This window comes from Apium graveolens, unplaced genomic scaffold, assembly GCF_009905375.1.
Source record: "Apium graveolens cultivar Ventura unplaced genomic scaffold, ASM990537v1 ctg6252, whole genome shotgun sequence".
NCBI lineage: Eukaryota > Viridiplantae > Streptophyta > Magnoliopsida > Apiales > Apiaceae > Apium > Apium graveolens.
This window is the reverse complement of record NW_027419322.1, coordinates 72,687-86,194: the sequence shown is the minus strand read 5'-3', so window position 1 is coordinate 86,194 and position 13,508 is coordinate 72,687. Positions and strand designations below refer to the sequence as shown.

At 35.3% G+C, this 13,508-nt stretch overlaps 2 protein-coding genes and 1 non-coding gene across 3 annotated transcripts; all 3 read right to left on the bottom strand.

Annotated features, from left to right (window-relative positions):
• Nucleotides 1–2,379: 2,379 nt before the first annotated feature.
• LOC141703124 (jasmonate-induced oxygenase 4-like) lies at nt 2,380–4,546 on the bottom strand. The gene is made up of 4 exons (XM_074506719.1): nt 4,157–4,546; nt 3,812–4,059; nt 3,363–3,690; nt 2,380–3,199 (listed from the first exon to the last, which is right to left on the bottom strand). The coding sequence occupies exons 1-4, from the start codon at nt 4,391–4,393 to the stop codon at nt 2,963–2,965; spliced, it is 1,050 nt and encodes a 349-aa protein (XP_074362820.1). The 5' UTR covers nt 4,394–4,546; the 3' UTR covers nt 2,380–2,962.
• Nucleotides 4,547–5,103: 557 nt separating this feature from the next.
• Nucleotides 5,104–5,176, bottom strand: TRNAE-CUC (transfer RNA glutamic acid (anticodon CUC)). The gene has a single exon. It is a non-coding gene; the product is annotated as a tRNA-Glu (tRNA).
• An 11-nt stretch (nt 5,177–5,187) lies between these two features.
• On the bottom strand, nt 5,188–8,571 carry LOC141703130 (heparanase-like protein 3). Its single transcript, XM_074506729.1, has 9 exons — nt 8,083–8,571; nt 7,432–7,468; nt 7,166–7,349; nt 6,909–7,060; nt 6,583–6,810; nt 6,310–6,493; nt 6,084–6,209; nt 5,903–6,002; nt 5,188–5,822 (listed from the first exon to the last, which is right to left on the bottom strand). The coding sequence occupies exons 1-9, from the start codon at nt 8,398–8,400 to the stop codon at nt 5,454–5,456; spliced, it is 1,698 nt and encodes a 565-aa protein (XP_074362830.1). The 5' UTR covers nt 8,401–8,571; the 3' UTR covers nt 5,188–5,453.
• Between the last annotated feature and the right edge of the window lie 4,937 nt (nt 8,572–13,508).

Here is a 13,508-nt window from a genome sequence, read left to right as displayed (position 1 = left end):
GAATGGACCAACATAGCCTTCAATACATTACCCAACAACGAGAAATAGAAGCTGATTACCAGAAGTGGGTTAGTAAATTGTTGGGATTCTCCTTCGAAATCCAGTACAAACCTGGTTGCTCCAATCGCGTAGCAGATGCTCTTTCGAGAAAAGGGGTGGGTGATGTTGAGTTAGGATCATTATTAACAGAGATGACTATTGATTGGACTACTCTGGACAAGGAGGTGCAACAGGTGCCCTTACTTCAATAAATTAAACAGGAATTGCTGACAAATAAGAAGGAACATGTGGGTTTCTCGGTGCACAATGATCAGTTATTGTATAAAGGCAGATTCGTTATTCCTTGAAGCTTAACCTTTGTCTCTACTCTATTGCACATGTACCATAACTCACCCATAGGTGGACATAGCGGTGATGTAAAGACCTATCTCAAGTTGGCTGCAGATTGGTTCTGGATGGGAATGCGGAAAGATGTTACCTCGTATGTGTTGCACTGTGCTATATGTCAGCAGTATAAGGCCTCCCAACAGTCTCCCCTAGGGTTGTTGCAACCTCTACCAGTGCCTACACAGGTCTGGGAAGACATCTCCATGGATTTAATCGAGGGTCTTCCGGTATCGAATGACGTTGACACGATTCTGGTAGTGGTAGACCGCTTCTCTAAATATGCCCATTTTTTACCCTTGAGGCATCCATTTAGTGCTTTCACTGTGGCTTCAATTTTTATTAAAGAAATCGTTCGTTTACATGGATTTCCTTCTTCAATAATTTTCGACCGTGACAGAATATTTTTAAGCACTTTTTGGAAGGAGATGTTTAAGTTACAAGGAACTGATCTCAGGAGGAGTACCGCGTACCATCCTCAAACGGATGGTCAAAGCGAGATTGTGAATAAGACCTTGGAGGCCTACTTGCGATGCTTTGCAGGGTCACAACCCCCATCATGGTCAAAATGGCTGAGCTGGGCGGAGTATTTTTACAACACAGCTCCTCATTCATCTACCAAGTTTACCCCATTTAAGATCGTTTATGGTCTTGATCCACCATTAATCACAAGACTGGGCAGGGGGCAATCTCCCGTAGACAGTGTGGATATGATGCTTCAGGAAAGAGACTTCATGTTGGATGAACTCCACTTGAATTTGTTGAAGGCTCAGCAACGTATGAAAGCCAATGTCGATGCTAAGCGCAGGGACGACACATTTAAAGTAGGCGAGTTGGTATACATCAAGCTACAACCTTACCGGCAACGTTCCATTGCCAAGCGGCAATATGAAAAACTAGCAGCCAGATTTTATGGCCCTTTTGAAGTATTGGACAAGTGGCGCTACCCGCGACTAGTAAAATTCATCCGGTTTTTCACATTTCTCAGCTCAAACGAGCTATTGGACCTCTCCCAACTGTTCCAACTTTACCACTACAATTGACTGCCGACTTGGAGCTGCTAGCAGAGCCGGAAACGTTGTTGGATGTCCGATAGGCTAAGTCCGGGACTGCAGGTGAATTGGAAGTTCTATTGAAATGGAAAGGCTTGCCTATATTTGAAGCAACATGGGAAGATGCCCCTTCTATTTCAGCTCGTTTCCCTGCCTTCAACCTTGAGGACAAGGTGAAGCTTTGGGGGGCAGGTAATGTGACACCTGGTCCTCTAATTACATATGTCAGACGTAAGCAAAAGGATAAAAAATTCATTTCGTGAGATAGCAGGGCACATTTGGAAATAACCAGCTGGTAAGAGTAAAATAGGAAATTGACATTGGGGGAAGAAGATAAGGGCGAAGGAGGAGAGTGAGAGGGGCATGCTGAGTATTATCATATTGTATTTTCTTTTTATGCTTAGGAGAGATCTGACCTCTCGAAAGATAGCCGGTGTTATCTTTTCATACCGTCTTTAATTATTAATTCGAAGAAATTGAGTACTCAACCTGTTGAGAGTTCCCTTGAATTGTTTTTGCTTTTAGCGGTGTTAACTAAATTCTTTACAGATTAACATGAAAGGCCTCATCAATGCACTTGCTAATATATCTTTCTGGGACTGTGTTACAGTCCACAGCCAGTTCCTAAACTGGCTTTAACACTACTGATTCAAGATTTCCGGCCATGTTGATGTGGGCAACTGTTCAAGCAGTTGTATGTTCTAAGCCAAGTTTGCTTAATTTTTTGTTTGAGAGAAGCTGGATTAACCTTCTCAGTTAAATAAGTTCTTACTCATAACCTCTCCCGCGCAAGAAGTTAATGGTTCTTCGCTAATATCCAAGTTTTTAAGCTCACGTGTTTTGGTGTATGATGGTTACTTTTGTTCATGTCGAATGTTTAGTATTTCGCCTCTGTAAATGAGCTCATTAAGAAGCAGTTACCTGCATTTGCAGTCGTGCATGATGTTCTCTTAACAATCCACATACACTTTTCAGCCATAGAAGAACAAAGATGAACAATATGGAAAAGAAAACTAAAAAAAAGAGTAGTTGAAATAGGGGATATATGAGCTGGTTTTTGAAGGCAATCATCTAAAACAACACAGATTTTTTTATGAAGTACCACCCTCATTACCCCTAAGAAATTAGGCTTGGACTCAAATGATAGACGACAATGTTGTCAGGGACGCGAATTGCAAGGCTTCTGAACAATTTGGACTGATTTGCATACTTTGTATCAATATCGCTCACTCTTGTGGTAATTTGATCAAGAAATTATCCAGGACTTGAACCTGGTCTCTGGACGCAGAGTGCCTAACCTACTATATCGCAATGGGGCAGATGGCCAGTGTCCAAAACCATAGTCATAATTCATCAAGATAGTGTCACAATTACTATATTACGATAGTTGTTGTATCCTTGCTTTGCAGCACATGAAAACATCAAAAATCTGCAGCAGGATATGAGTTTATGATAGCTCATCACATATTCATTATGCATTTCGGCATTTCCCCTTATGCAAAATCTTTTTTCGCTTGGATCATATATTAAATTTTTACTGCTTCAATAGCTCTCTTTCCCTGCTGATAGTTCTCAAAGAAAATACCAACATAATTCTTGATCTTCTTGTACAACCTTGGGCTTGTTTCTGAAATTAGATCTTCTGCTGGCTCTATAAACCTGCTAGAATCCGGAGAGCAGAACACAGCCACGGTTGTTCTCTCTCTTTCTGAATTTGTCACCACTCTGTGCAATGGACTCTTGAATATCCCATTACTCATTATCTGCACATACGCACACACACATGTAACATACTGTTAAAGAGTATAAGATCATGTTCGGGCCTTGCTCTACCACCTTAAGGTTTTATAGCGATTGGTTACTTAACACATACATCTCTTGTCCACATCTAATATTTGATAGTAAACACATCCTTAATGATATTACCTCTAGTTGGTCACCAACATTGACGAGAAGAGCATTGGGAACAGTAGGTACACTAAACCACTGATCATCTTTCAAGACTTGAAGGCCATCCACTTGATTGTCTTGCAAAAGGAATGTAATAGCTGATCCGTCTGCATGTTGTTTGACTCCGAGTGAAAGATCAGGCCTTGGGCAAGGAGGGTAGTAGTTAAATCTTGCAACCATGTTTGAATTCTCACCATATTGATCTAAGAAACAGTTTTCTTGCAAGTTCAATGACTTTGACAAGGCCTTCAACACAACTTGATTCAACAATATAATTTTCTCGGTGTATTCCTGCAATATTTCCCTGTAGTATAGAAACCATAACCTTATTACTTGTTATAATTATGATACAATGTTAATCGAATTCATCAGATGGATCTTAGCACATTCATAAAATACTTATTGCTACAAGAAGAGAGTATTACCTAAAATTCTCGGGATTTTGAGGCCAAAACTGATACTTCCTCTGATCTCCGGGGTTTGTGGTAAGATACAGACGGTCAGTCCAATCAAGGATCTGATGCTCTGAAAGCTCTGAATCATTCCCATATCCTTCAGTGTCCTCGGCAGTTCTTGACCACTTACGCTTTTCGCTCCATGGAAGTGCAAAGAAGTCTCTGCCAATGCCATGCACTTGATCAAGAAAAGAATCTGTCATTCCATGACCAATAACCTTAATGAACAAGCAACATAAACACATCAGACTCATCAAAACAAATGAAAAAAATAAAAATTATGCACATTTTGTTATTAAACGAAACGTGACAGACCTGAAAGCAACCGCATGAAGCTAGAGAAGTTCTAAGTTTTTCGAGTTCTTGTTCTGCAGATGGTGATGAAGATTGCACGGAGTCAAGATCAATGACAGCAACATCTATCACCGGAGAATTAACACAAATGTCCTCATCTCCGCGTTTATGAACATATCGTTGCGGCGGTGTGTTGCAGTCCACTGCCAGTTCTTGAACAGGCTTCAACAACACTACTGATTCATGAGCTTCAGCCATGTAAATGTAGGCAACTCTTGTCAAAGAGGTTGTTGTAAGCTTACTTGATACCTTACTATTTGTCACTGGGGATAAATTTAGCACTTAAAATCTCTGTCGAATCTTTATTTTTTAAGATGAATTTAAATTATAATATCTTTGGTGCAGTTTTTCAAGATAATAATGCACATGGCAACTTGAGGTCCTGAGGTCCTATATTTTTTTTTCAAAGATAATAATGCATCATCTGTTTCTGGAATTTAACCAGGAAATTTCCAGACCTTATCATTGTGAGCTAAAAGTTTAAATAGGTGAAATCATACTTGCTATTTGGTGGCATAGTCGGGAGCCGGGATGAGTGACCACACAAGTTCTCGAAAATATAAATTCTAAATTTTTTTATTGCCCTTTCTGTATATTAAAATTTAACAAAAAAAAATAATTGGTTAGTCAGGAGTATATTTCTCAATTATAATGTTTTTCAATATATTTTTCATGAAAACATTATTCAAATTTATATTAACTATTCGGTAGCAGCGTCGGGAGCCGGGATGAGTGATCGCACAAGTACTCGAAAATATAAATTTCAAACTTTTATCGCCCTTTATATTAAAATTTAACAAAAAATTAATTGGTTAGTCGGAGTATATTTCTCAATTATAATGTTTTTCAATATATTTTTCATGAAAACATTATTTAAATTTATATTATTATTAAAAAAACAAAAAAAATTCCGTTGCCGGGACTTGAACCCGGGTCTCTCGGGTGAGAGCCGAGTATCCTGACCAACTAGACTACAACGGATTTGTTGAAAGCCTTTTACAATTAACATATTTATTTTCAACTTGAAGAAATTGTGACAAAGGAGCATAATTCAACTTAGCTGATTACACTGGTCACATACTAATTAATCTCCCTGACATCAATAGAAAAACTATAGGTAATTGATAAGCTTTTCCAAATGTGTTGCATGCCTTCACTTTTCGGCATGCAACTCCTTCATTATCAGTAAATATGTGTAGGTTAAGCACCATCTAGGTGTAGCTTATGGAACCATTTTGATCCCTGTGTGTTCTCCTACTCACTTGCAAGCAGGGAGAACAACATCTGGTAGGTGAACAAATACAATAGAATACGGAGCAACTTCGATAGGCTCCGATGAATGTACATGTACAGGGATGAATATCGGTATGTCCCCGGATGAAGTTAGAGTCAATGCATTCCCATTAAGAAGCATTGTCTGACTATGTAAATTCCCATCTTTTGCTGTCAGATGGTATTCCTCTCTTGTTTGTGTGCTGGACTGATCTTCGGGAGACACTTGCATAAGCTTTGATCTCCTGTAGTAAAAACCGCGTTTGCCTTGTTTTGATGAAGTGTTATCAAAGGCTGGTGTTATCAAAACTGTTGTGCTGTTGTCAAGATTGATTAAAAGCATTGTGATACCATTCTGCAATGTAACATAGTTCATTAAAAGTTGTGATAATCTTTGAGTTTCGTGTACATTTATATGAAAACTTGGTAACTTACAGATTGTTTTGCGCAATGAGTGTAGGCACGTAGTTTTTTTGTTCCAGAGAAGCTTGTGGATAGAACCTTTCTTCCCATCAACCGGTGCCAAAGAAGAGCACTGAAATGAAGAAAATATATCAAACACAGCCTCATATACTTTCAAATTCTTCATGAACAAATGCACTTTGATCCTAATCACCTGTAGTAATCAGGATTCGGAACAAAGGTTTTTGTGTTGAGTAGACCATAGTTTCCGCCTATCAGTGTTTGTCTGCAGTATGTCTTTGTATCATAAGTTGCAGCCATACCAAGCTGATCCAAATACCTACAAAAGCATTTTATAATTTAAGGGAAATAAAATCATGAAAACCAATTTACAGTTCAAAATAGTAGAATACTTTTGCCCTATAGAGAGATAATATTACCAAAAACTATACACAAATGCATTGGACACGAGATCGTGACCACTATTGTATGCCCCTCCTGATTCACCAACCCAAGCGGATGCCCCAGAGTTCTTGACTATGCTCTGGAGTTGTTTAAAGGTATCAGCTATACCATTAAGAACCTCGGGATCAAGAATCTTTTCAACGAGGTGTTTATCGACTCCTATACACAGAAAGGTAGAAGGATTTCACATAAATATATACCGTGTACATTAAGGTAAACGTCTAAAGCTCATGCCTACTACATTTTACCTGCACCGAGATTATAAATATGGTGAGTAACAACATTCAGCTTCGGTGTCTTGCTAACGTATTCTTTAAACCAATTTGCATCAAAGAATCCTCCTGGTGATATAATCAGTGGCTGAAAATCTACACCCTTGTATATATCTTGAACTAATTTCACAAAAGAGATTGTGTCCGAAGAGTATTGAGCTGCTGCAACTCTTACTCCTACTCCAGTTCCACACAACTCATTTCCTGAAACAATCGGGGATACTCTTGCAATTAATTTGGGTGCTTTTACCATATCTTCCGAAATGGATAAAGCAGGAGCAGCAAATAGAGAGTGCACTCACCCAGCTCCCAACCATGGATCATGTAGTTTTTCTTCACAGTATACCGCATGAAAGATTCTGCATTTGTGGAATCCCATTTTCCAACAGCAGAACCAGTTCTTGTGTTTATGGATCTCCCATTGAGAGCATTCAATCCAAAAATAATGTTGGCCCTGAATTTTAAATGTAATTAAATTTCATTTACAGCGAGTTATGGCCAGTGGATTATTAGGCATGAGTTGAATAAAATCTAGGGAACAGAGGAAGTGCCTTTTTACCCTGATTTTTTGAAGAAGAGATTAAGTTCATCCCATCTGTGCAAGGGTAGGCACCCCTTTGTGAAACTAAACATCTCCGAGGCTTTATAAAGAAATGGTATGCAAGGTTGTCTTTGATCTTCAGTTTCATAAATGAGTTTATCTTGCAAGCTGCCACCTAATCTAATCTTTAACGGGGAGAAAGCTGCAGGATTCGTTATACCATGTTAAATTAGATTCTACTTATATGTCACAGATATCGCTATCATAGCAAGTTTAAGCCATACCTTGTATGGCTTTCAAGAAAATCTCATTCGTAAGATCCTGCGAGAAAGGAAGAATCACAGCCGCCACAAATGAATTAGTACAAATTTCACAATGTACAACTAAACTAGATGTGCTACTTTGAAATCTTCTCTGTTTTAGCAGTGACATTTGAGTTGCCTATCTACAACATATATATTACAATAATTACTAAAACTCATGAGTTCATGGGTGTTACTTAGATATCTCAGCAACCATTCAGAAACACATTCTTAAACAGTTCAGAATGTAAAGACCAAAGCACATATATGCCCATAATTCTGTAGTTTGACACATGAACCTATCAAGTTCAATACACTAACTTATAGCTGATAACATTTTTTGTGTAGTTAACCACTTTTTAACTTTTAATGCATTACAATATTAGTACACGAAAGGGAGCGAGAATCAAACTCTACATCTCTTTTTTTGTTAACCAGGTGTCCAGACCAGCTTACGCGGGCTAATTCTGGAGGGTTAGATATCTTATAGCACTAGGAGCAAAACCACTCCAACAAGATGTACACAAAGTAAATCTAATGTAGCACATACATCTATAATTATTTTCCAAATGAAACATACAAAATTAAGAAGATATCAAACATGTAACAATAAAAGGGAAAATAGGCAAGTACCAAGTTAAGTAAAGAAGCCTTGCCCCAACTACAAGTCCCATAATCACATTTTTCAGGTGGCCACCAATCCAAAGTAGCACACACATAATCTCTGTCTACAACTCCAATAACATTTTTCCCATCCACAAAAACTGTACCTTCACTTGTACTCTCTCCTTGTACTAAACAAACAAAATGAATGAAACACACACATAAAAACATCCTCATTTGCAAACCTAAACAACCCATTTTCAACACACTCTTTTTACTCAAAGGTGTGATACAAGATCTATATTTATCTAAACTTATAGCACCTCCATTAGTGGAGAAGGTGAACATGACATGGGGAGTCTGAAGAAGTTGGGTCCAGGTCCAGGTATATATATAAGCAAAGAGATGATTTTAAAAAATGTGGGAAAGATGAGTGAATAAATGCTTCCCTCCTGTACTAAAGTTTTAGTGCCTTTTTCTAAATCTTTATTGCAGCCTGCACTCTTCAGTAATAGTAAGTGTGTAATGTACTACTTTGAATATTAGGGATCACGACTACGCGTGAGATTAAAACTATTTTACCTCCTAATCACTTACTTTCTTTCTTATTATAAACTCGGGAGCAGGCCTAAGTGTTTTAAAAAAGGATCCGGTCCTAACAAACGATGGCTTCTAACAAATAGGCGGATAATTTCCGAGTTTTATACGGATAATTGATGTAAATGTAGTGGTTCACATTATTTTATTCACACTTAACTTATTCTCAAAAAATTTCGTAAACGGATGATTTGTCAACCATCGTGGCGGCACACGTGAAAAAGAGTGTATAAAACTATGAATAATGAATGAGGATTGGTTGTGTGCCACTTTAAGCTTTATCTTTATGAAAGGATTGTAGAAAAGAAGTGAATAAGTGTGAGATGGATTAGCTCAAGGGATAAAAGACAACCACAACTCACCAGATCTGTGACAGTAGCCGTGTTGGTGTAGGACCTTCAGATCTCGTGACTCTCCTCTATTATGGACTTGCTTGTATTTACTCTACGCGCTTTTTCTCCATACAAAATCCGTAAATATCAGTATTCTAAAAATCTGCGATTAATCGCTGTTCAGTACAGAAAATTCAACTGATTAAGCGAAAATCGGATCAAAAATTATTTTTTACGAAAATTGGTTAAAAATTAATGACTTTTTAACCACATGTTTTCTTATAAGAAATTATCTTGTTGCCACTCGAAATGGTATATAGAGAGGTTGTTTTCGTAATCGGCAATTAACAAAACATCATACCGTGAAAAAATTCCGCAGATTAAAAATTAAACATGAATAAGGTGACATGATCACGTGTATTTACATCAATTTCTCGTGTTAAATTTATCTATTCTCGTGGACTGATAGTTACTTTTATCAATTATTATGTTCAGGACTCTTCCGTCGTGAACTTTCGTTATAAAGCATAAAATATAACTCAAACTTGCAATAAATCTATTTCTCGTGTTAAATCTATCTACGAAATTTTTTCATCGGGATGGTTACTTTCATCGATTGTCAGGATCGGGACTCTTTCGCAATAAACTTTTGTCATAATACTTAACGATTCGCAATATATCTCACCACTAACCCCTGGATTATCCCCTAATCATTTTAGTAGTTGTCATTTAGGTGAATGTACAAAATCAAATTACGGCAGGTAACTTAGCTTAGACGGACAATAGATGCAATTTACATGTGAATAAATATGCGAGGATAACTCTAAATTCGTGAAAGCACTCGTATTGTTGGGTAAGTGAAATGTATATGTTACTCCCTCCGTCTCTAAAAACGTTTCCTCTTTGTGTTGGACACGTTTGTCAATGTATATTTTTGATCGTTAATATTTTTAAATTCGTATTAGTATTAAATATAAAAATTTCATTGTATTAAATTACTGATAAATACGAATTCAACGAAATCACTCATGACTATGTTTGATATTATAGATTAGACGTAAATTAGTAGTCAAACGCTTATCGTGAACAGTACCGAAAATCAAAAGAGCAAACGTATATTGGGACGGAGAGAGTAGTAGGTTAGTATCAAGTCATTGTCCTGGAGTGTCCCTCTCGTTTTATCTCTAAAGACATTACATAAAACAAATCAGAGGTCTTCAATTTCAGTGTTATTAGTTATTATACGGCTGCAACAGTTACTGCAACATCAATTTCTAAGAATATAATTACAAAAACCTATTAGTACTTATTTCTGGTTGAAGATAAAAAATATATCCGTTTGTATTAGAGCGGACAATCGGGTCATGTCGTGTACTTTCGTGTCGTGTAATTTCGTATTTCGTGTACGTTAACATGAAACCCATATCCGACCCGAAATGATTTTGTGTACCCATATGTGAAACTCATATCCGATTCAAATTGTGTCGTGTACTTTTCGTGTATATTAAATAAAAAATTAATATACTATATATATACATCTAATATATAAAAAAATCTATTTTAATATATAATTTAATGAAATATGGAGAGTGTATATATAAATATAAATATATATATATATATATTTACATAGTATTCAATAAAAACTTGTAAATATTTATATTATATACATAAATATATGCATGTGTTATATATATTAATTTATAAATATAATTATCTCGTGTAATTTCGTGTATCTAAATTGAAACTCATATCTGACACTAAATCTATCATGTAATTTCGGGTTTCGTGTACCAAAAATTAAAACCCATATCCATATTTTTCGTGTCATTTCGTGTCGTGTTCACGTGTCGTGTACCAAATTGCCCGCTCTAGTTTGTATCACCTGATTTCAACTCGATTAATAGAAATGAAATTGATATTTCCGTAAAAAAAATATATTAGAACATTCGTATTTTCATTAATCTGGTAGAGATCTCATTGATTTGAATAAAAAAATATATTAAAACATCGTCATTTTCGTTAATCAGATAGAGATCTTATTATCTTAAACGGATTTCAAATATATTTTTAAGTAACACGTATTATATTTGCTTTTCTTTGTGAATTTATATGTCTTATATAATTTATAAAAAAAAAATAGGCATTCTGAAACGATTTTAAATCCATATTGAATATGCTAGCATTTTCGATTGAAATACGTTTATTGTAAAATATCATATCACATTATACAAGTAAAAGTCATTTAATTTAACATTAGACATCCATGTGTGCTACTGATAAGGAATAATGGAAAGATTAGCAATAGGTTATATCATTTTGTTATGTTTTTGTTTTATTTTACTAAACTTGTTGGTTAGATTCTTTGAAAATTTTATAACAATTTCATGTTTAGTAAAATAACAATTTTATGTTTAGTAAACTTGTTGATTACTAAACTTGTTGGTTAAAAATGATATATATTAAAAAAAATATTTATTTTATTAATTATAAAATATTATATTTAATATGTCGGCTTTCATATTCAATCATTACATTTTCTAATATGGAAAGTAATAATTACCTCATATTTATTGTATTTTGTATCACTAATTGTATCATGTAAATAAATATAGTAACTCTTTAATTAATTTCGCAATATTTCATTCATTGTAATTATTTTCATGAGATATGTGTGATGTCATTTGTATAATATTTTGATCGTATATTTCGATTTCATTGCCGCATATTCAATTTATTTTGAGAAAAAACACGTTAAGTACGACATCGATCTCAATTCCATAAAAACCGATATTTAGTTAATTGATATATCATGAAACAACATGAATATATCATCGATAATTACAATTAAAATAACACAATTCACGCATTAGAGAACATGCCCGTGCATTGCACGGGCTATAAAGCTAGTTTTACTAAACTTGTGGTTAGATTCTTTGAACGAACAAAAGTAAGCTATATTTCTTTGTTAAATACTTGTTTTTTTTTACTTTCATTGGTTTTACATCTGATTTTATACTCTCTCCGGGTGACTGAAACAAACAAACACCAAAATCTAAAATTCAAAGATTGATAAGAATCAAAAGATCAAAACTTTGACCCGGTACCGTACGTGCTTCCCTTTTGTCATGGTCATCTAAAATATTTTAAACCGAACACAAAATTTAATTTTTTAACGGAAAAATTTTAAATAACTATTAATAATTATTAAGATAAATGTATCTCCCTCGTTATCTTAAGGTTGTAATTCAGGTGGAGTGAGACGAGTTTTGAAGTATGGCATAATTTGGGTCGAAATTAATCACGTTGAGTTGAGCCGACTCGTTTAATTAATTGAGTCCAAACCTTTATCTGAACTCGACACATTTAATTTCACGAACCGGCACCGATTTTAACAAGTTGGACGAGTCATCTAACTAAACCAGCTGATTTTAATTGGTAGGACGAGCCGTCTTGTTTAATTTTACACTTAATCGAGTATAAACCTCATCCCGAACTCGACTCGTTTAATTTCATGAATAGAGTCGAGTCGTTTATCCCACTCTTTTAATTTTTCGTTTAATCGAGTCTAAATGCCTACCCGGACTCGAGTCGTTTAAATTTTACGAGTAGGGCTAAGTCAGCTCGTTTAATTAAATGAGCCAGAAAATCTGCCTGAAAGCGAGCCGAGTCAAATCCAGCTTAAGTAGTTCGAGCCGAGCGAGCTCGTGACGATCCTGACAATCGAGTGTCAGGGACAGACTATTTTAGCCTTCAGGGGCGTCGAATCTATAAATGCAGATTCAAACATTTTTTTTCTTTTCGATGATTTAATTTTTTTCCCCACAAGAAGGAAAAAAATCATATAAACTTTTAAGATATATCTAAGAGTTTTGGAGTATCGTGTTAGATAAGTATTACATGGCACTCGATTATGACGGATTAAAACCCTTTCTAAAAGTACAGTTAGTAAGCTTCAATGACTTGCAACTTTCAAGGACATAATATGCAAGTTAATTTCAAATTTTGACAAAGTCTATTTTAAGTTTCAATCCAATCAATTTTATAAAAGATCAAGGAAAAGTTACATTTCCGATGTCAGAAGTTGCAAATCGTTATGTGTACATGTCGGACCGACTAATTGCATCATTATAATTCAATCAGGAATTCCGGATCTTGATGATGATGTAGTATAAACTTTTTGTCATCCCAGATAATATTTAATGTAATAATCCAAAAATAAAGAATAAAAAGTGGTGCACTATAAAATCAAATACAATATTACTATATGTCAGAAACCAAAACGCCCACTACAATATTCCTACAATTTCTTTCATTTATATATATATATATATATATATATATTTTTCCTATCTTAGTGAACACGCAGTCGCTATTCAGGTGCGTAATGGATAAAAAATGGTATAATTTGATCTCAAGAGGCTTAGTAAATGGGTATCTACTGGTTTAATACGAACAAAATATGTGTACATCACGATATATTTGTAATTATAATTAAGTTTTATTTATTAAATTAGCCTTCCTAGT

What these genes read in the sequence shown, in the direction of transcription:
- LOC141703124 (XM_074506719.1), bottom strand. Translation starts at nt 4,393, where the DNA reads ATGGCTGAAGCTCATGAATCAGTAGTGTTGTTGAAGCCTGTTCAAGAA. An exon ending in CTTCATGCGGTTGCTTTCAG is followed by an intron (nt 4,060 to 4,156) that starts GTCTGTCACGTT and finishes TTGTTCATTAAG; the next exon opens with GTTATTGGTCATGGAATGAC. An exon ending in ATGTTGGTGACCAACTAGAG is followed by an intron (nt 3,200 to 3,362) that starts GTAATATCATTA and finishes GCGTATGTGCAG; the next exon opens with ATAATGAGTAATGGGATATT.
- LOC141703130 (XM_074506729.1), bottom strand. Translation starts at nt 8,400, where the DNA reads ATGTTCACCTTCTCCACTAATGGAGGTGCTATAAGTTTAGATAAATAT. An exon ending in GATCCATGGTTGGGAGCTGG is followed by an intron (nt 6,811 to 6,908) that starts GTGAGTGCACTC and finishes CGATTGTTTCAG; the next exon opens with GAAATGAGTTGTGTGGAACT. An exon ending in TATTTATAATCTCGGTGCAG is followed by an intron (nt 6,494 to 6,582) that starts GTAAAATGTAGT and finishes TTCTGTGTATAG; the next exon opens with GAGTCGATAAACACCTCGTT.